Source organism: Acinonyx jubatus, chromosome A3 (genome assembly GCF_027475565.1).
Source record: "Acinonyx jubatus isolate Ajub_Pintada_27869175 chromosome A3, VMU_Ajub_asm_v1.0, whole genome shotgun sequence".
Classification (NCBI taxonomy): Eukaryota; Metazoa; Chordata; class Mammalia; order Carnivora; family Felidae; genus Acinonyx; species Acinonyx jubatus.
Window position 1 is genome coordinate 18,614,910 of NC_069388.1, and position 23,200 is coordinate 18,638,109.

Consider the following 23,200-nt stretch of genomic DNA (forward strand, 5'->3'; position numbering starts at 1 on the left):
CTTGAAAAGGGGAAGGTGGAAATGTGCTAGAAATGTATTAAGACAGGAAGGTAAACATCCATGTGCTGTGTGAAATCAAGCTCCCTCGCAGTTAAGAAGCACCTCACAGTACACTGTAAATGCGTAATTTTTAAAATTTCAGAAATAAAGCTCAGTTACTACAGCTTTCTTGAAGCTAGTCTCTGGAATCAAGGACAGTTTCTCTGGTTTGAGGAGAGTATCAACTCATATTCCATAAATTTCATTATCACTATTACTGATTATATTTCTGAGTCCTGGTCTTTCAACACTAATTCCTTACATTACAATCCTAAATCCTTACAGCATTTTGCCTTTGTTGAAAAAGACTGAAAACTCCATTTAAAGTCATACCTAATACAGCAAATGAACACCCCAGTTTCTAGGTCTTTTTGTGAAGAATCATCTGTTTAGAACAAACACAGGACTTCTGTTCCGACAGGTCAGTCCTGACAGAAAAGTGTGTTTACCTCAAGAACTGAAACTCCATACACCTACAAAAAGTAACCCTCAAAAACAGGGGGGCTCCTGGGTAAATAGGTCTTCACAGACAAGCCTGAGCATACCACAAGCACTTGTAACATGATCTGTATGGGGGAAATGTGAAAAAATAAAACCCAGAGGGGATCTGAACCATTTTCCCCTCTCCACAATTACCAAAGTGAGGAAGATAAAGATCTAAGTTTTTCTGGTTTCTTTTCGGCAAGATTAACAAGTCTGCAGACTTTGCGGGGTGGGTAAGAGGGGTGGGGGAGAAAAAAGTTCTTCATGTGTGCCTGGTGAAGTGTGTAACACTTTCAGTGGGATGCCACGAGGAATAATAAAAATGAGAGCATCTTCCACTTAAGGTCCCTGACTATGCTGCCAGTGGCAGGCAGACACTGAGGACTAGAAAACTGACTTCAGAGCACATACAGTACGCAACCTACCATGAAAGGAAGAACGGGCAAGCTATCAGTTAAGAGGCCAATCATTTTTGTTCTCTACTTCTAAAAACTTACAGTGTGCCAACAAGCAATGTGCTTAAGAAAGCACAAAATTTAACAATGTATGAGGATAGCATGCATTGGAGGCTGTAGTAAAGACAGCTCACCCCCAAACCAACCATCTTCAGTGAAAGACTAAGCAGTCCCACTTAAGCCAAAATAAGAATATAAAAATCAAAGGTCATGGTCTCTCGGGATTAATGTGTGGCAACACTGATAAGGATTTCAACCACAGAAGCAAAACGAGACTATTACACTCTTCAAGGGTTATCTAATTCCACACATACAAGGCTGGACCAGGACAAGAGAATGTCTGCTTCAGGGCCCAATAAAAGCCCAGGCTCCACAGGAAGGGGGAAGACAGCAGGGAGCTAGTGATGACCAGGAAATAAACTTGTTCGTTCAGCAAACACTTAACTGATCACTACCTCACCATTCTCATGACTCCTAATAACAACCCCTAATTTACATAATCATTTCATTTTATCTTGCAACAGTCAACAGTCTATCTCTGAAAAACTCTGAAGAAAATAAAAACACACATCCTTTTGTTTCCTGACTCTGGCCCAGGATTCCTTTGCTCTGTGACTTTCTGTTTCTAGACTTTCCTTTTAACCCCACATATGCTCAAACCAACTATGCCAATTACATAGCTGTGTTGAGCATTTCTGCCACTTTAGCTCTGCTCCTCTCAGTCACCTCCCTGGTGACTGATCCTTCCCTTTTCCTCAGACATGCTGGGTTGGGGAGATTACTGTTCCAAATTACAAAAGCCACAGAGGAAATGCATACTAGTGAGTCTAAAACTCTACACACCAAACTATGAATGGTAGTTACTTCAGAGTTGGAAAGGAAAAACGAGAATGGGAAAAAGAACTCATTTTTTTCTAACTTGTACACCTCTGGATCATTCAAATTTTTTTCAACACAACTACAAATCATATATAATTATACAGTAGTTAAAAAGTTGTAAGAGGGGCGCCTCTTGGGTGGCTCAGTCGGTTAAGCGTCCGACTTCAGCTCAGGTCATGATGTCACAGTTCGTGAGTTCGAGCCCCGCGTCGGGCTCTGTGCTGACAGCTCAGAGCCTGGAGCGTGCTTCACACTGCGTCTCCCTCTCTCTCTCTGCCCCTTCCCTGCTCATGCTGTGTCTCTCTCTGTCTCAAAAATAAATAAACATTAAAAAAAAAATTTTTTTTTTAAAAAGTTGTAAGAAATATCAGTATTAGGGGCACTTGGGTGGCTCAGTCAGTTGGGCGTCCGACTCTTCGTTTTGGCTCAGGCCATGATCTCATGGTTCGTGGGATCAAGCACCACGTCGGGCTCCACACTGACAAGCATGGGGTCTGCTTAGGATTCTCTCTCTGCCCTTCCCCCCCATTCGTGCTCTCTCTCCCTCTCAAATAGCTTAAAAAACATATCAGTATTAAAAATACTTGTTTATTTCAAAATTCTAAATAGCTAAATTTATTAAAAAATAAAATTTCCCAACCTGAGAACATTTCAGAAGTACCCTGTTACTACTATACTCCTCCCATAAAGCCTAAATCTTCACTCCCATTGTCGATGACACTTGTTTTCTTAATTACAACCCTAGATATTTTGATACGCATTGTTTCCTAATCTGAAAGACATTAAACAAAAAGATGTATCATTGATTACTGTTCTTGGCATCTTTCTTTTCTCCTATCCTAAGATGTTTTACTGATCACTTTTCTAAGACCGTTCCTTTCATATTTATGTTAAAAGACCTTTTTTCATATTAAGAATCTCAGTCCTCTGCAAGTATTTTCCCATATGATTGTTTTTAATGCCATGAATTTGTCGGCCATATGCAACATTTTAATTTCGATAGACCAATTTTATAAATCTTTTCCTATGGCTCTGGTTATATATCCTGCTTCAAAAGGTCTTCGTTATTTTACAATTATAAAATATTCATCCAGATTTTCTTGTGGAGTTTATTTTTTAAACCTATAAATAGGCAGTTTCCTGAACCTGATTTATAGAATAATCCATCTTTTCTCTATCATTTTAAATGCAACTTTCTTCATATGCCAATTCCTCTAACACACACACACACACACACACTCACTCTCTCTCTCTCTCTCTCTCTCTCTCTCTCTCTCTCTCTCTCCTTCTGTAGTTCATTCTGTTCCAGGGTGGGACCAAATTTTGACAACCAGTACGTTGAAATGTAGTTAATGCTTTCACTAGGATGTTTGCTAGGACCTAGAAAACTTATTTCAGCATGTTATTCTGGAAAGATTTTAAGTACTTTCCTCCTCCTCCAAATATCAGGCTATTAAATTTTAATAACACTTTTGTTCAGTTAGGCCGTGGAACCCAAGAGTAGACACTGTAACCAGGGCTGCCATGTTACCATTTCCACTTCTGTTCCTCTTCTTTCTTCGGCTTCTTTTTCTTGCTATCTGGCTCAGGAACTTTTTTATCTTTATCTTTATTCTTGGGTTTTTTCAATTTACCATCCTACAAAGAAACATGGTGAGAAAGCACTTAAGTAAGTACCAATCACATTTTTAGAAGTAGTTCTGAGGGGCCATTAGGAAGAAAAACTGGAACCACAGAATATTACAAGTGGAGAGGTTCTTAAATCCAATCCTCTCAATTTAATAAGTGAATGAAAATTTACTGGTCCTTTTCTCTAGAGCAGTATTTCCCAAAACTCCCTGACAAATGATTACCTAAGAAAGTAGTTAAAAACATTCACCATGCATGGAAGAGTCTAGGAAATTATACGTATATTTTTTAGCCTCAGAGGAATGTTTGGGAGAACACTGTTAATAGAGAGTAATCCCAATGTATTACACTCACTTGTTTTTAAACCTCTCCCAACACCATCAAATAATGGGTATAGGCCTTGTATTAGACACTTACTATACAATTTGAAAGGAAATTCCTGATGGAGTCTAGTGGGGGAATATTAACTATCACTGTTGCTTGCATATAGAGTCACGAAGCAGTAAACAAGTATTTGAGAGGTCCTAAAATGATCACCAATTTCTAGTACAGTAATGTATTTCTCTATGGCTCTTCTTTGAACTGTGACCCTAGATGAGCTGTCATTGTGGCACAAACATAAACAAATACAACTCAGTAACACAGGAGATTAATCTCAAAACACACACATCCAGTAAAAAGTGTGTTATTCAACAGGTGGGGGTCCTGCTCCACAGGATCTAAACTCTTAAAGAATATTTTCCTTTGTCCTAACTATCCAAGATAACTTCTTACTCAGCAAGTTTTATGCAGCTTTGAAAGGTGGTTTTGAGTCCTCTTAAAATCAATTACAGAATGGCAGGGCTTGAATCAAGACCTTTATCGACAGTTTGACCTTTTCCAGTTATAATCAAGGAAAACTCCAAAACAGGGTTTGGTCACTTATTCAAGGTCCTATACAGCTGCTACTACCAGAAAAATAATAGTGTGACTCATGGGAATGACTGGAATATATAAACATTCTAGGACTACATGACAGGATATAACTATCAGGATAAACTCAGGATTTTTTTAAAACTCTTTTTTTAATGTTCATTTATTTTTGAGAGAGGGAGAGACAGAGAAACAAAGAGACAGAGCATGAGCGGGGGAGGGGCAGAGACAGGGGAAGACACAGAATCTGAAGCAAGCTCCAGGCTCTGAGCTGTCAGCACAGAGCCTGATGCAGGACTCGGACCCATGAACCGCGAGATCATGACCTGAGCTGGAGTCGGACATTTAACTGAGTCACCCAGGCGCCCCAAACTCAGGATTTTAAAGCAAATGATTTTTGGGGTAGAAGGAAGGGGAAGGACTATGATACCAAACTATTTTAAAATAGGAATGGAGAATATAAATGTATGTTTGGGAGGAGAAAGTACTAGAGGATCATATAATCCAGATAATGTTTACTATTTAGCCTGAAACACACCACAGGAAAGGGAAATGTTTTTCAGTTAAGACATTCTCCCTACAGCTTCTGAACACGCAAGCAGACGGTCCCATCAAGAAACCACTGGCTACACTGTATGTTTTCAAGCCTCAAAATGGGATAATCAGTCACTGAGAGACTTCCCAACAATTCCCAGAAATGAAAAAAAACCACAGCCAGTTAGTGAGGTTTCAGGACTGCTCCTGCCATCTAGGGTACTGGCCATAATAAGACTGTGTATTAACTCTAGGTCTTTCAGCCTGTGTGTTTTTTTTCCTCCCCTGTAGGGAGAGGGTTGCTGAAAAGGACAATAAAAAAATAAAATTAAGCGTCCTTTTTTCCAAACGGTTTAAAGCAGTTATTACTACCTCCTTCTAAACTGTGAAAAAGGTATTATTTTACATTAGTGCAGCAAAGGCCTAAGAGCAGTACAGAAAGCATTGAAAAGCTAAAGTTGTGTGTATTTCTTTACCCACTAGTCTGTACTGATAATCTACACAAAAGTGGGGTGACTACCACAACCACTCAGCATTTCACTCTCGATTCCTTGAGAGGGTGCTCATAAGCTGACACTGCTAAGAACGGGCTAGCTGTCAGGAAAACCAGTTTCCTAACTTAGGACCTGATCATCTCTCTCTATGGCTCTCCTTCTCATTAATAATCTTAATGTGATTTCACTTCAGACTCTTCTCCCCTCCCGTGGAGTTAAAAGATCAGCAAAGACATGCAGGAGACAAGATAACATGGTAGCTAGTGTAATGGTTCTGGAATCAGAGTGCATGGGACTGAATCCTGGCTTTACTACTTAGTAGTAAGTAGGACTCAAGCAAATGATTCAGCTTCTCTATACCTCAGTCTCTGCATCTGTAAAATGGAGACGATAGTAGCAGTATTTACCTTAAAGGTGATTGTAAGGATGAAATGAAATCAATCATTCATTTAAAGCACTAATAGTGTCTGACACACAGTAAGCATCTGTTATGTTTAATTTTAATTATTATAAATTTTACTACTACTATAATAGATTACACTCTTAAAACCCACTGCTCCTATTACTATCTTTACTGCTCATACTCTGATGTGCTAGTGACTTAATACCTGTGAATCCATCTTGCCCATGACCATGGCTAACCACAAACACAGCATAAGAGCCAAGAACTCATTCAACCCCTTCTGAGAATGCAAGATGTTAAGACTCCTGTGATCTTCTAACATCTTTCACTTGAATTACTTGCTAATAACTCTTTAGTATAAGAAATAGGAAGTGTCCAAAGAAGGGACCATATTATTTTAAATCTACTACAAGCATAAAACCAAACCCCTAGAAAAGTACTTGTGATGAGCTGAGATGTTAAGGAAGGTGATAAGCCAGGAGAAGAAGGGAGGAAGAGCATGTGTGTTCCAGACAGAGGGAACAGCATGTGCTACACAAAGCTGTGAAGCACAAAAGAATCCAGTGTGGAAAAGAAACAAAGGAATTCAGTGTGTCTGGAACAAGCTAAATTAGAGAAGAGGCACAAGATGAAGGGAGGTACCAGATGCAAGGGCCAGATCTGGAGGAGTTGTGGTAAAGAGCTTGGATTGCATCATATGTCCAAGCGGCACCCATTAAAGACCTTTAAACACGGAGAGTTACCCTAAGTAAGTGATGAGCAAGCTTTGTTAGATATGAGAGCACTAAAAAGCATTCTTAGGGAAAACTCTTCTGGGTTGTAAGCCAAAGTATGATTTCTTGTTAACACTTCCTCTGCAGGTATGAAGATGGTGTACTTTCTCCAAGAACATCAGCTAGCAGCAGAGCTATGGGCAGTCACCCACGAAGGCTAAGAAAGATCTTAAAACTTGCAGTGCCACAGCAACTGTTACACGTCTTTCTTAGCAGTTCCCCTACGAAAGACCAATAAATTCCTAAAATTCACCTGCCTTCAAAAGCTGTTTTATGGAAAACTCCCTATTCCAAACCCAAGCCTCCAAGGGCCACAGTCTCTTTACTAACCTCTTCTTCCTCCAGTTTTCGTTTCTTCTCTTTCTTGAGATCTTCTGTTTTAATTTTCTTAGGTTTATAATCAGCACTACAAAGGGGAACATGAATATGCAATTAACACAACTTTGACTCAGTAGTTCTCACCAACAGGATCAGGACCTCCAAACTCCTCTTGGAGGCTTCCAAAGCAGGCATGACTATTATTCTTGGCTGGGGACTGATTCCACAGTCAGAACAGGAATGGAGAAAGTCAAGAAGGCCTAACAAGGACTAATAGTTACAGTCCTACATAGAACAAAACATTTATATTATATACAGGCCTGGAAGAGATGGGGGATGGAGGGCTATCTACAGAAACAGACACCACTAGAAGATGAAAGTCTGGGGACCAAATGCCCAGCGCAACAACAGCTACCACAAAGTAATACCTACCTGGAAAGGGGAGGAAAGAAATACTATATGCATTCTAAGTGAATACAAATGAGTTCACTAAGTATTTTCCCTCCTCCCTTTCCACCCACTTTCTATCATAAATCTTTTATAGATTCCTGGAGTATAAGAAGCTATACAAGATTGAAATTATAATAAGTAGAACTTAACCTCACTGAATCTGAGAAAGAGGTACACACAAGCCTCAAATAATTATTTTAAGAGCAATTTTATTATCTCTATACACTGAAACTTCACTTAGAATGCATGGACAGGCACACACACACACAAAAAAAAAACCCAAAAAAGAATGCATGGACAGGCACAGAACCTAGGAAAAATTGCTTTAACAGTGAAAACTTATCTGTGGTAGGAGATAATAAATTTAAAGTAACTTGAATAATTTAAATGTTCTTGATGAACTCTATATTATTCGAAATTTGTACAATAAACAGGCATTACCTTTTTAAATATGAAAAAAAAAAATATTTCTGCATTAAGCATCAGTCAGGTACACTACTTATTTGCTTAGCAAAGCCTACATTTATAAATCAAAGATGACTAAGCTGCCCAGACCATTAATCACAAATTCCAAATGACTAAAGTCAATCAATGCCATTTTTCTGCAAACTGGAGAGACATACATCGCATTTACTGTTTAAACAAATCCTTTTTTGTTTCCAAAAATCAAGGAATAAGAAATACTCACTCATCCTCTTCTCGAGGTCTCTTTAATGGCTTTATATCCTCTTTAGGAGGAGCAAAATAGCCATCATCTTCAGGTTCATCTTTAATTCGTGGTGGACTGAAGAGGGAAAAAAGACTAGTTAATGAGACTGGGAATGTCTATAGTTTGTTAAGTACTGCAAAGTAGGGATAAATCATCTCACTGATAAGTAGTTAATACAAGGATAACAACATGTACTTGTACAAATTATAAAGGTTTTCACTTCCTTACACTTAATTCTCACTACTGTGAGAAGTAGAACAGTAGAAGTATCTACTGTGAAGTAGGCAGTATTGCCCGCCATTTTACAGGTGAACAGGCAATATCAAAATCTGGGATCAGGACTCCTTAATCTAAGTCAGTATTCTTTCCTACTGCATCTTCGCTGCCTTTGCCAGCATGACCCAAACCACAACATGAACATGTATCTAAACCTACCAATGATGCGAACTGATTATTCTAGTACCAAAAGCTAAATACAGCTTTTATAAGGAAGGGAATAAAAATTTATTTCTCAAACTTGTATCTTAAGATTCTAATGGAAAATAACCTTAGTTACATGGAAAAATAACTAAGCTCACATTACAACAAAAGAAGTGCATGTGCTAAATGACAAGAAACTGCAGCTATTCCAAGCCAAATCTATTCATTGTTCAACTTCCTCCCAGAGTTTACTTACTTTATACACAGGAGAGTGCCTTGCCCTATTTTTGTTAAGACTTTTTGCCTTCTGAATACAAAAAGATGATTCTCTTAGACAACTATTTTGAACCAGAAAGAGGAAGGAACAAGTTAAAAAAAAAAAAAACAAAACACACACACACACACACACACAAAACCATGGGACCAGCAATCACCAAACCTTGGGATGTTCCCTGGCCTGGCATAAGTCAGCAGAACCTCACAGTTCACAGACAGAAGCAACAACAAAGCTAACTCAGTACAGGGAATGCCTCCCAACATGAAACCATCTGTTTCTAAGGGGTCCAAGAGATAAGCATCCAGAGTCAGCTGCCAAGAACACTCAAGATATTCACAGGGTTTCAATGCTACCACCCCCCAATTCCCCAACCATACTGGATCCACTTGCTTGTAACAGAATCTGAATGTTTAAAGAGATCAGTTTTTCTTCCTTACACCTGCACACTCCTCAAATGCCAATCTCTATAGCTGCTTCTCCTCACCATGGAAATTACTAACATAGTGTCAAGAGTCCAGGATCTCCAAACACTTTGCACCAGAAGGAAAGAAACACTGTCATTCACCCAACTAGTTAAGTAAATGCTAGATCCTAGTACTATCACGGGTGAAGTTAACAACATGTGGGAAGGGTTACTAGGCCTGAAGGAAGAACTTGTAAAACAATTTACTGTAAAACTGTGTTCCACCCAGTAAAGTATCTGGTTTGGTCCACAAAAAAAACCTGCAAGCTAGCAAGCAGTCTGGCAAAGTGAATGGAAGGCTGCCTGGAAGGCTATGTTCCTGATCTTCTAACATGGAATTTCTGAAACTGAATCCTGGACTACACACCAAGTCCAGAGAGTCTATTCGTATCTTAGTGTTAGTTTAATGAAAGTCCTAGGTGGTCTCTTGGCAGCAAATAGCTACCCTGTACTCACTGTGAGAAATCAGAACACCTAGGGAAGCTTTCAGCTCTAATGCTTCTTGACTTGTATTATTCTGCATTCCTAGAACAGTTACAAAATGTGCCTGAAGAGGGCACCTGTTTCTCCTAGTCAATGGACTCAGAGTACACAGCAGAATTTTCAAAACTGTTCTCAAACGAAACTGAAAGTTCGAAGTTCCAAGGAGGCAAAATTCCCCAACACTGTGCTCTAGTTAATATGCAAACCCTTCCACCAATTCTCAGAAAAACCATTCTGTCATTCAATAGAACAAATGAGAATATATGACCATAAACTTTTTATTTTTTGAAACCAGAGGGGACTTTCATGTTTTTTTTTAGGGAGCTAAGGTTGATGAAGAGAATCAAAATGGCAAAAACAGTACAGGAAAACCAAACTCGAGAGTGCATTTTCCTCTTCTTCTTGAAAAGAAATCGTGTATCTCTACTCAAATCTACACCAATCCCTAAAACATATATCAAGTAAGCTTCTACAGATGAGCCTCAGAATACAGTAGTGCCCCCTTATCCACAGGGGATATATTCCAAGACCCTCAGTAGATGCCTCAAACCGCAGAGTACTGAACCCTATATATGCAATGTTTATTCCTATACATACATACTTGCAATAAAATTATAAGTTAGGCACAGCTAGAGATTAATAATAATAATGAAACAGAACAATTATGAAACACTTTAATAAAAGTTATTTATGTGAATGTGGTCTCTTCCTCACTAAAAATATCTTACTGTACTATACTCATCCTTCTTGTGCTGATGTGAGATGATAAATGCCTATGTGATAGGATGAAGTGAGGTGAATGATGTCAGCACTGTGCGTAGCATTAAGGCTACTACCGCCCTTCTGACGGTATGTCAGGAGGATCATCTACTTCCTGACCGTGGCTAAATGAAACCACAGAAAGCAAAACTGTGGCTAAGGGGGGATTACTGTATTACTAAGGAGGAATTCAGAGTAGAGTTTTCTTCAAGAAATCCGTAATTACTACTGACTGAATATGAAGTTTCTTTTTGGGGGTGATGAAAATGCTCTGAAATTAGAAAGTGGGGTAGGGGGAGGCTGTACAACCTTGTGAATACACTAAAAACCAATAAACTGTACACTTTTTTTTAAGAAATTTTTTTAATGTTTATTTTTCAGAGGTGGGGAGGGGCAGCGAGAGAGGGAGACACAGAATCTGAAGCAGGCTCCAGGCTCGGTCAGCACAGAGCCCAATGCGGGGCACAAACCCACAAACTGTGAGATCATGACCTGAGCCAAAGTCAGACGCTTAATCAACTGAGCCACCCAGGCACCCAAACTGTACACCTTTAAAGGGTGAATTTTATGGTATGTAAATTATATCTGAATTTTTAGAAATTTCTTCCTGTCAATTTTCTCCACTGAAAATAGCCTTCTGGACAATGTGCTGGTCAGTTTCACTAAATGACACTTTGGAAATGCTTAGATTGGCTTAGAGCAAGTCCTCTCACTACTGACCTCCTTGGGAACCTAGAGGTGGGTCAAGTCAGTATATTTTATTTAAGTTCAGACAACACTACAATATGCATGGCTGGCCAAGAGAAAGAACAGCCAAGGTAGCAGAGGAGTCTTACCTAGAGAAGCCATTTTCCTTCTCCTTTTTTATTTTTGCATCCCCAGAGGCTCTAACCTGAAAATAATAGTAACTGGTTAGTACCTTGACAGGACTAAATTTGAAGAAGCCTCGCTCTGATTTGAGAACATGTGGTCTCAATTCTTGATCACAGACGGACTTATTATTTAGCAAAACTGAACAGGTGAACTAAAGGTCTTGACATTTTCCTAAGACTCATTTTTTACAGTTCTTCAGGGTGAATTATCCAATTTACTAAGAAATGTTTCCCTTCAAAATGACAGTTTTTTATCATTAAATGATGGCAGGTCCCCCTCCCGCAATAAATATACTCCACCTCTCAAGGATTTGCCCTTGGCAGTGTGCAGAGAAAATAAAAAACAAAACAAAAGGTAACGATGAAGGACAATGAGCAAGAGGTGAAAGAAGGTGTAATTTTCATTACATTCTCTTTCATATTGTCTGAATTTACCAAGTACCAACACTATTTTGTCAGAAACTAAAATAAAAATGATTTTTTTTTTTTTAATGATTTACCACTCACATTTGCAGCCAGATGAGCCTAGCCATTTTGAGAAGGCCTATACTGGTTATGGAACCAAAAGCCACAAAGGGCACCAGCATCACTAAGTTTTCACTCAGGAAGGACCTTCATTCAACAAAAGACCAACATGGCATTATGCCTTCTCCCAAAAACAGAATTATTTTCCCCACGAAAGAAAGCTGACATTTCCAGAAACTCTACATTCTTCATTTATCCATATGCCATTTAAAGTAAGATAACGATATGGATAGATTTGGTTCTGTGAAATTCAGTGGTAAAGGGCTTTGGTCTTCATTGCTTAAGACTGTGACTGACGCCGAAGTCTCCTGACAGAGACCTTTTCACTCAAAGGCCAAGGGATTTTACTATGCAATGAAGGTACTTTCATTACCTGCTTTTATAGATAAAGAAAATGAAAAGTACATCTCACAGCTCTTCCTTCCTCATTGGAAAGAAAGTTCTGTACCTTTTCCTCCTTTCGTTTTTCCTTGTCTCTGTCTTTGTGTTTGTCTTTATGCTTTTCTGAACTTCCATCTTTGTGTTTGGTTTTCTCCTTCTCTTTGTGTTTCTTTTCAGAATCTTTATGTTCACTGTAAAAAGAAAAAAAAAGAAAAGAAAGAGTTAGCCCAGAGTAGGGACCACAAGGGTTCATTTCACAAGATCAACTCACAAGATACCCTAAGATGACATGAAACCATGGAAACTTACAATGCTTTAAACAAACAATCCTGACAGAAGGTTCAAGTAGAAGCTCTTGGCTACTGTACTTTCTTTATTCTTGTTTGATGTTTTTATGTTTTCGAAGGAGCAAAGAAACCAAAGAGAAACACAGTCATTCTAAACATACCAGGACTTTTTGTTAAGTGACTGATAATATACAGACTGGGCTTCTACAATATTCTACCAGCAAAAACTATGATGGAAGCTCCAAACTGAGCAATCACATCTGAGGTGAGAGGGTAGAAACAAATGACACAAAAATGCATTTGGTGACTATGTACACCCAACGACAGCCCAACACAGTAGATGTTTCCTGCTAGCTTAACTAGGAAAGGCTCGTCCCTTCTAAAAAAAAATTTTTTTAATGTGTATTTATTTTTGAGAGGGAGGGAAGGAGGAAGGGAGAGGGGGAGGGAGAGAGACAGAGCCCGTGCACGTGAGCACATGCGTGCAGGGGGGGGAAGGGCAGAGAGCATAGGGGGCGGACAGGACAGAGGATAGGAAGCAGGCTCTGCGTTGACAGCACAGAGCCTGATGTGGGGTCCGAGCTCACGTACCATGAGATTATGACCTGAGCCGAAATCAAAGTTGGGCGCTTAACCGACTGAGTCACCCAGGTGTTCCAAGGCTGGTCCCTTCCAGAGGTCGCTTATAAACCCTGCAATAAGAAAAGACCTAGCTAAAAGCAAAGACATATCCTGTGCTAAACGTTTAAAGCCTTGCTTTTAAAGGGGTTTGTAGACGGGGAACCTTGGTGACTCAGCTGGTTAAGCGTCCGACTTCGGCTTAGGTCATCATCTAGTGGTGAGTTTGAGCCCCACATCAGGATCACTGCTGTCAGTACAGAGCCCACTTCAGATCCTCTGTCTCCCACATTCTACCCCTCTCCTGCTTGTACTCTCTCAAAAATACATAAAATATTTTTTTTAATTCATTAAAAAATTAAAGGGTTTTGTGGACATACTGGTAACCACTGTAAAGGAACTGCTCCTCTGGAAAACTAAATATGACATTACAAAGCAAGAGCCATTAGAATGTTCATACCCTAGGAGCACCTGAGTGGCTCAGTTGGTTGAGCATCTGACTTCGGTTCAGGTTGTATTCTTGGGGTTCGTGAGTTCAAGCCTGATGGGACTCACTGCTGTCAATGCAGAACCCGTTTTGAATCCTCTTTCCCCCTGTCTGCCCCTCCCCCACTCGCACTCTCTCAAAAATAAAAACATTTAAAACAATGTTCATACCCTAGGATCTAGATCCTGGAAGTTTCTCTTTGGGAAATAACATTGCATAAAGATGTTATGCAGCTATCGTGTTATATAATTTGTAAGCCCTACAGATATATACATACAATGCCTATGACCACAGATGGAAAAAAGGAATATATAAAATGAGTGCAACTATATAAAAGCATGCATGTGGATAAAAACTAAAGAGGCAATAAGCAAAATCACATATTTAGGGTGGCAGAACATCAGATGACCTAGATGAGTGTTTTCTTCAGTGCGCTGGGCAGGTAGTTTATGAAACTTGTTTACTGCACCAACCAATATATTCCACAAGTTAACAAAAGGAGGGTGAACTCAAGTGCTATGCACTGGGGAGCCCACCTTAGACACAGGAAGCTGGCAGCAACCCCATCTCACAGGGACAGTCAGGCCTATAGGTAGCATCGGCTCCTGCCTACCCTGCCACCACACACTGAATTTCCCATCTGTCATATTTAGCCTCAGCCCAGAAAAAGGAGATTTTACCAACAATGATCTCATTAGGCTATGTTCATCCCATGGGGTTTGTTCTAAAGAGATTTGGCCAGCACACCTGGGTACATAAAAGGCCAAAAGGGAGAAACAAATGATGGCATCCAGTTAGGGGAGAGGCGCAGAAACTGGATCAAAAGGGCATCTTCTGTCACACACATCTCTTTGCTTGAAAGGAGCCTCAACTCGAGGTAGGCATTTGGGTGATAAATAAGCAAAAGCTTTGTGAAATCTAGCCAGGAGGACAGAGGAACTAGTAGGAACAGGATTACAGGGTTAGGAAGATCCAGGAACTGTCAGATAAAAGAAAATGATGTCAACTTCCACTTGTTTATATACTCCTCCCTCTGTTGCTCTCATCAGGTTGTTACTTAGATGTGCCACAAAATGAAGTAACAAGTTTCTCCATAGGCAAACTTTCTGTTAACTCATGAAGGCTGAGCCCAGTTCAGTGTACTTGGAGGCATATGGTGACAGTGTCCCACCATGCTTCTTGTGCTCAGCATGATAACGATGTCACCTCCACTTAGTGTGTTCTCCTAACTGGTTTTTACCAAGATGCAATGTTTTACCAAAATATTATTCTTTACTTTGTACAAAAACGGCTCCCGACTCCCTTAACACTCTTACTTCCAGTTCTCTCCCACTTTAGACTGACTAACCAAAGAGCAAAGATGCCAAGATTGCCATGAATTCTTCAGAAGCTTACACGTACAAAATCCCATTACAGCAAACCGTGTGAGCTTACTATTCCATTAGATGAGCACTGTAGTTTTAGTGCTTTTTAAACATTAATTATAAGAGGAATTAATGGCCATCTACACAAGTTTTTGCCTAAGAGCAAAAAATTTGGAACAATTACATCCATAATACCTATGGATAAATACCTCCCCCCCCCCACACACACACAGTAAGAAAAACTCCCACTTTCCAAAGAAGCATTGTGCTTGGTATTCTCACATACATTTCATGCAATCCTCACCTGTGAGGTGGCTTTTATTATCCTCTTAGACTGATGAAGAAACAGAGGAGTCAGTGTTTCAAAGTCTAATTCAAAGGTACAATGTTAGAAAGAAGGGAAGTTGGGATTTAATTCAGTATTTCCACCTCCAGTTCAAAGTACTTTCCACTAAATCAGTACCATTACATGTCCATGAAATTGATACCTACTACTTAAAGTAGACCGGTATTAGAGAAAGATGCATGGCCAGTCTGAGATTTGAAACACAAGTCAAAACTTTATTGTACCATCAAGGAGAAACTTTCTAGAATAGACATCTTGGATATCTGAAATGATAAGACCTTTGGGATAGTTGTTCCTTATTTTTTCTTCCCATGAAACTATAAACAGTTGATTTAGGAATCTAAGTTTAGGAACGCTCCATCTTCCTTTCCACTTTCCTTTCTTTCCCAATGAAAGCAATTCCTAGAAAGAACATCAGTCTGTTTCGCTAGGAAACTGGCTTTCTGGCCTTTTGGCCATCACAGCATGGGAACCTACCTGTAAGTGTACACACAGCCCTCCAGTTTTCAGCTTTGCTGTTCATTATCATACCAAACAGAGATCAAGGAAAAGAAGTCAGCAAACAACAAAGCAATGTGACAGTACCCAGGCCACCCCCAGGAAAGTGAAAAAAGTCAATGATACTTCCTCTACCTACATAACGAGAGGGAAATCTATTCAGGAAATTCAAAGTACCGGCTAGGTAATACCCCTTTTATAAGTCATAATTAAACCAAAGACCAGAATGAGATGGGAACTACTGATGTGACTTTCCAAAAGAAACTCACTTTCTTCCATTCCCAATCGTTTAGATGCAAGAGAGCCAGTAAGGATTTTTATACTAAGTGAGCTCAGATGACAATTTAGGACTGTTAAAAATTAGAGTTTATGAATCCCTGAACACAAGGCTAACAAGTCTACTTGTCAGGTGCTGTTCCTGTCCCTGTGTCCAAAAACAGAGAACAGAGTACTGGAGTCCTACCCCCTCATCCATAACTCCCATGCTGGCAGGAATGCTGGCAAGGAGCAAGACCCAGTGTCAGTCTTTCCTGGGAATCTACCTGAAGTGGCAAATGCACGTGGGGTACAAAGACCTGTGATACAGAAGCATGTCTAAGGCTGCGCCATGGAAGGTTAGAAGCAGGATTAGGTCAGTGGCAGATAAATGGAGCCAATGTGGGATCAGTTAGACTGACTCATCATCACTGAGGATTTCCTAACATGTACCTCTTTTTCCAGAAGGCTTAAAACTAGTTTGATTTTCATGGTGGCTTAATGAGCAGCATCTTTTCCACTGATAGTGAGTTGATACAAATTCTGACCAGTGTAGAATGTTCAGTTCATATGTTCATATGTTCAGTTCATATGCTGACTGCTTGTCGAGAGAAATTACCTTCATCTTTATTCTGATCCTTCCAACTTTTCCACACATAATAGACACAATGTCAGGGGCACCTGGGTGGCTCAATCAGTCATAAGCATCTGCCTCTCGGTTTCAGCTCAGGTCATGATCTCGCAGTTTTGTGAATTCAAACCCTGCATCGGGGTCTGCGCTGGCAGCACGGAGCCTGCTTGGGATTCTCTCTCTTCCTCTCTGCCCCTCCCCCACTAGCATGGTCTCTGTCTCTCTCAAAATAAATAAACTTTAAAAAAATAGACACAATACGTCAAAGTCACAAAATAGACTTTAATATACTGGCCAATTCAGAGGCAGTGAACAGATGACTGAAACACTGAAGAAATTTCAGTGGGGTGACATAAGAGACATCAACTAGGAGAAAGGCTTACTACTGATCATAGTAAGAAACCCAAATATAAGAAAAAAATGTATTTTAAGAATGAGTTTAGTCTGGAGGAGCCCAGGTGGCTCAGTCGGTTAAAAGCGTCTGACTTCAGCTCGGGTCATGATCTGGCGGTTCGTGGGTTTGAGCCCCACGTCAGGGTCTGCACTGATAGCTCAGAGCCTGGAGCCTGCTTCGGATTCTGTGTCTCCCTCTCTCTCTCTGCTCCTCCCAGCTCACACTGTGTGTGTGTGTCTCTCTCTCAAAAATAAATAAATATTTAAAAAAAAAAAAAAAAAAAGGAAAAAATTTAAGAATGAGTTTAGTCTGGGGTATACTGAAGGCCAAAATACAGACAGTAGCTAACATTCCTAGAACTTCTGTAATGGTCACATTTTTGGATGAAATATTAATTTCACCATTAGAATTCTAGGAGAGAAAGCACCAATTATTGGCTAGGTACAGAAGCTGGCTCCTTGGCTTAGGGCTCCTGTCTGTCTGGGGTTTAGATCCACCACACTAGCAGAGCCTGGACAAGCAAAAGGCAATGCCAAAGAGAACAAATGGAAAGATTCAAAGCCACATCTCCAGATTCTACCAAAAAAAGTAACCCATGCTACACTATTTTTAAAGTGACAGTGAAACCTTTGGTCTGTACCTCCTGCTGGAGCTGAGTAGACAACAGAGAAGGTTGACCAGGGTTCTAAGGCACTGAGGCAGAAGTGTGGAAGTAGGGAGATGGCAGCAAGAAGCCAGGAGGAAAAAGTATTTTCCTTTTGTCCCGGGAAGGCACTTGGTACCTCTTTAGGGGAAAAAAACAACAACAAACTTGTGTCCGATATTCTGGGAAGCTAGGACGTTGGCAATGGGAAACCATTTAAATCTGTTAAAGAAAACAGAAACTGTCCTCTATCACCAATAAAAATATTTAACAGATGGGACATCTGGGTGGCTCAGTCAGTTAAGTGTCTGACTTTGGCTCAGGTCATGATCTCATAGCCTGTGAGTTCGAGCCCCACGTCGAGCTCTGTGCTGACAGCTCAGAGCGTGGCGCCTGCTTCAGATTCTGTATCTCTCTGCCCCTCCCCATCTCGTGCTGTCTCTCTCTCAAAAATAAACAAACAATAAAAAATATTAAAAAAAAAATTTAACAGCACTAGTGCCATCCCCCCTTCCAAGCAGTTTAAATCCTCATAACAAAACTCTTGAGATAAGTATTAGTATCTCCATTTTACAGATGTGGAAACTGAGACACAGAAAAGTAACTCATCAAGGAATACCTCTAATGAGAGTCATAAAGATTTAAACTCAGGCAGTCTAGCTTGAGTCAAGCACTCAATCACTGTTATGTCACCTCTCAAAACAAAAAAGAAAGACTGCTAGGGACAGAAGGAGGCTTTCTATCTTCTGAGAATAGGACTTAGCCACTAATGGCTAAGAGAACAAACTCATCCCTGCTACTGGGCCATTTCTCAAGGAAGCAGAGCACAGCCAATGGGGAATTCCTACGGGAGAGCCTAGAGAGCTTCAAAGCTATGGAAGGAGGACATTCATGGCCCCTTCAAGGAAAGCAGGCAATTATGGCTTAAGTAGCGTTTGCTAAATAAAAAATTCCAGGTAAATTCAAAAGTTGTCTCTGTATCAAGAACCCAGCAGTTTCTGAAAGCTTCTAAGAAACGAAGATTTCCTCACTATTACAAGTTACTAAACAAAATCACGAGAATTATCAAAACTTTGTATTAAATGGAATTTTAGAAAGCATTTATAGACCCCTCATACCATTTGTGGCTAAGTCCTGTATCTTCCTTTCTCAAGTGTTTTCAAATGGCTTCTAGCTCCCTTCAGAATCAAGTCCCAACTTTGCAAAATAACATTTAATAGTTTTGCTTCAAGCTGTTTTTTTGAGTCCCATTTTCTATCCCACCTTCTATTAACCCAAGGCCTACCTAAATGGATTCCTTCCAGAGCAAAGCACATTACAGCCTGTCCATGTTTGTATAAAACTTCTCGCTGTCTCATGTCATCTTTCTAGCCATCATCTTCCCTTGTCAAGACCTTAACAGTCTTTTTTAGTGGCTAGCTCAAATCCTCTTCCTACCATGAGATCTTTAAAAATAAATTATTACAGTTCATTATAATAGGGCTAGACAGAATTGAAAACTAGGGCTCCAAATTGGATGTTATCAATTAGCAACTACTAAACTAGATTCTAAGATTACGAAAACTGACAGCTCTACTTTATCTGAATGACACTCTACTAGGATTTAAGGTCACCGTCACCACCACCTCAATTATTTAGTATGTTAAACTTTCCAAAGACTTTTTATCTACCTAATTTCACTGACTTCTCCCCCCAACAAACCTGAAAGGCTTACCAGACCAATACTGCTATCAACAATTGACCAAAATGGAAAACAAGATCCAGAAAGAAAGAAAATGGTTTGAATCAGGACACACAACTAGTAAATGTAGGACACACAGTAAATGATAGAACCTGGACTCTCAACTTCTATTTTTTGTGTGCTTCTACTATATAACATTGACTCCCACGTGAATGGTGGTGGTACTTCAGTTTTGTTTCTCAACTACTCAACTTTACCTACCTACTTAGGTTAACTGTCCCCCCCCCCCCCCCCCACATGCTGATATAGGGATCTGCAGATAAGTGGCAGGGCGTTGGCAAATAGCTCACAAAAACGAAAGCAAAACGTCTTTTAAATTTGATTCCTTTAAGAAAACGTCCCCTGAGAAATGGATACTTAATCCCAGTGTATTTTCCTAAGATCATACATTCTCTCAATTCTAATTCAGGTAGAGTTTGAAACTGAGGAAAACAGAAACCAAAAGCATCCGTATCCTCACGTTTCTCACACTGTACAGATTAGCACTGCCAACATGGCTGGAAAAGCACTTCCCTTACTATTTCACAGCAAAGCTTTTCTATCTTCCCTGGCTTTCCACAAATTTGTCACTCCAGCCTGAGTGCCAGGCTTAAAATTGGCCAGAGACGCACAATCAAAAACCAGCAGGGACTGGGGTGGGGGGAGGGACTCTAGCAGGAGGAATCTTGTTTTTAATGTATGATAGTCCTTTATTTCTAAAAACCAACCCCCCCCCCCAACACACACAATTGCTTCTAATAATGTTGTTTACATAACAGGTCCAGTATTAAAGATAATTTATGGCTAAGATTGTAACTTTTCAAGAAAGTATCCAGTGAGATCCCACAAGCCCAGTGATTCCTCAGCATCTAGAAAGAATATTCCTTTTGTTTCTTTTGACAAGATTTATATATATATTTTTTAAAAGGACCTGACAGGCTCAATATTAATGCTAAAAGAAAGAAGCAGTGCCAGAGATAAATAATAGAATAAATTATTTTTATTTGACTTTGATATAAACTCTGTGTTATTACGGGCCAAAAAGGCAGTAGTCAGAGATGGGGTTTTCATAGGGTCAGAACTTAATGAGATTAATACTTCTATTACCAAAACTTTCAGGGATTTGAGGCCCAAAGAGAAGAGGCAGTGCCTGAAAGGTCTGGCATTTTAAAACCTGAGCTGCCAACCACTGCATATAAGAAAGAAGTGCTTGTGTTAACGCAGTTCAGCTATACAACTAACCTTTCTCAGGGAGTTTTTTTCTTTTTACTAGAAGGAATAATGTAGTGGGGAAAAAACACAACTCAGAAGCCCTGGTCTATCATCCTTACTCTGCTACCACACCACCTTGTGACTTCGGGCATGTCACCTCAGACTCTTGACCACACAAAGAGATAAGATGGAATGATCTTTCATACCCTCTCCCTTATTTTGTACCTTAAGTAAGAACAATACAGGAGAATGTATATGAATAAGATGGGATCTCCCGAGGGATGGGACGGGTCCACATCCCGTCCTGTCTCAGCAGAAAGGCTGGTTTCCCTTTCTCTGGCATTCCAAGTATGCAGCACATGTTACTGTGTGGGAGAAAGAGGTCTCCTGGACCTCCTTTGGGTCCTAAGTGTAGTCTGAGAAATAACTGACGCTAATATCTAACAGAAAAGAAAAGACACAGAAACACATTAGTGTAAAACTTGTTTCCTTATAACACCAACAAAATCATGCCAAACTGATTAGCGAATATTGGAATCAAATGAAGTTTTAAGAAAACATGTTAATAAATCTTAATTATTCTGGGCTTTTGCTACAGAAGGAAAATGAAGAAACCCAAAACTACTAGAAAGATCAGAAGTCACTTAAAAAAAAGGAACACAAAACTGAAACAGGGGCACACAGATGGCTCATCAGGTTAAGGGTCCGACTCTTGATTTCGGCTCAGGTCATGATCTCATGGTTCATGGGTTCAAGCCCTGAGTCAGGCTCCCCACTGACAGCACAGAGCCTGCTTGGGATTCTCTCTCTCTGCCCCTCCCCTGCGTGCATGCTCTCCTCAAAACAAATAAACTTTAAGAAAAAAAAAAAAAGGGAACACAGTGTACAGGATTTTAATGAAATATAAATATATAACCAATTCACTTGCTTTGTTGCAAAGAGGTAGTATGTCAGTAGAGGTCAAAACAGGAAGTATTTAGAAGTCTGCTTACAACACATCATCTGGTTAAACTGTCTTAAACTTACATGTGAATTAGAGATCCAGGGCTAGATTTAGTCATTTACTAGATTTAGTAAACAGAAACTTGGGCCAGGTTTTTCAATGCCTCTTGGCAAACACAGGCTATTATTTCTTAAGTATTTTGATAAAAATGAAGAAAATATTAAATGAATTAAATGAAATATTCAATGAATTTGCCTATGCTATAATCTTGGAAAAGTATGCTTGATAGATGTACAAAATACCACCTCCTCCTATTTGTGAAACTGTTCACAGTTAAAGAGCTCTCACAATTAAAGACTCCTCCTGACTCCTCTGAGTCCCCTCTGAAATGTGTATTGATGCACAGGAACTGAAGAGGAGTTAAGAAAGGTTAGGTGACCTAATGAGCAAGGTCATGGGAGACCTAAGCAGAGGGACCAGGATGAGGCCTTCTTCTAGACAGAGGCAATTAAGCTACATTGGGCTTTCCAAGAAAAAGGACACCAAAATAATATCTTTTATTTTTAGAAAGGAAGTTTTGGTAAAATGGAGCAGGGCCAAACGGATGTCCCAAAGCTTTTTATGCCACTTCTACCTAATCTTTTCTCACACAAGGATAAATTTTGGTTGGTGAAGTCAGATGTACCAGAGAAAAAGGGATTCATCTTAAAAAGCTTGTTTTAAACATTAACCTCCGTTTTCTCTTAAGATTTGTTGGTGGGGGGGGAGGGGGGGACAGATTCATGCTAACATAGAAATTAGCATTCTTTAACAGCATTTTCCTCAGGATGAAGTTCTTCGTGGTCAAGGATTTCTTTTCTTTTTCTTTTTCTTTTTTTTTTGGTATTTCATATCAACCAGCAGAAGAGAAGCACAGCAGGCAGGATAAAAATACTTGTTTCACATGAGCCAGCAATTCTACTCCTAAGTATTTACCCTAAGAATTGAAAGCAGGGACTCAAATAGAGACTTGTACACCCATGTTCACAGCAGTGTTCTTCACAACTGCCAAAAGGTACTAACAAACCAAGTATCCACCAACATAGGAAGAGATTTTTTTTAAATGTGGTACAGACACACAGTGGGAGTATTATTCAGCTATAAAAAGGAATGGAGGGGTGCCTGGGTGTCTCGGTCAGTTGGGCGTACGACTCTTGATTTTGGCTCAGGTCATGATCCCAGGGTCATGAGATCGGGCCGTGTGCTGGACTCTGAGCTGAGCATGGAGCCTGCCTGGGATTCTCTTTCTCCCTCTCACATTCTCTCTCTAAAAAAATTAAAAAAATAAAAATAAAAAAGGGTATGGAATCCTGATATGCAACAATATGGATGAACCTTGAAAACATCAGATTAAGGGAAATAAGCCAGACACAAAAAGGATAAATATTTTGTGATTCCACTTACATTAGTACTAGAATAGGCAAATTCAGAGACAGAAAGTAGAAAAGAAGTTGCCAAGGGATGGGGGTTGGAGAAGAATGGGAAGGAATGGTTTAGTGGGTTTG

The 23,200-nt window shown here is 39.8% G+C and overlaps 1 protein-coding gene across 1 annotated transcript in view; it reads right to left on the bottom strand.

Moving 5' to 3' along the window:
* TOP1 (DNA topoisomerase I) overlaps positions 1-23,200 on the bottom strand; it is a 94,840-nt gene that overhangs the window by 36,842 nt on the left and 34,798 nt on the right. The window contains exons 4-8 of the mRNA XM_027070092.2: positions 12,326-12,449; positions 11,317-11,372; positions 8,058-8,153; positions 6,932-7,007; positions 3,388-3,494 (exon numbers count right to left, since the gene is read on the bottom strand). Coding sequence (XP_026925893.1) covers positions 3,388-3,494; positions 6,932-7,007; positions 8,058-8,153; positions 11,317-11,372; positions 12,326-12,449 — 459 coding nt within the window. The remainder of the gene's footprint in view (positions 1-3,387; positions 3,495-6,931; positions 7,008-8,057; positions 8,154-11,316; positions 11,373-12,325; positions 12,450-23,200) is intronic.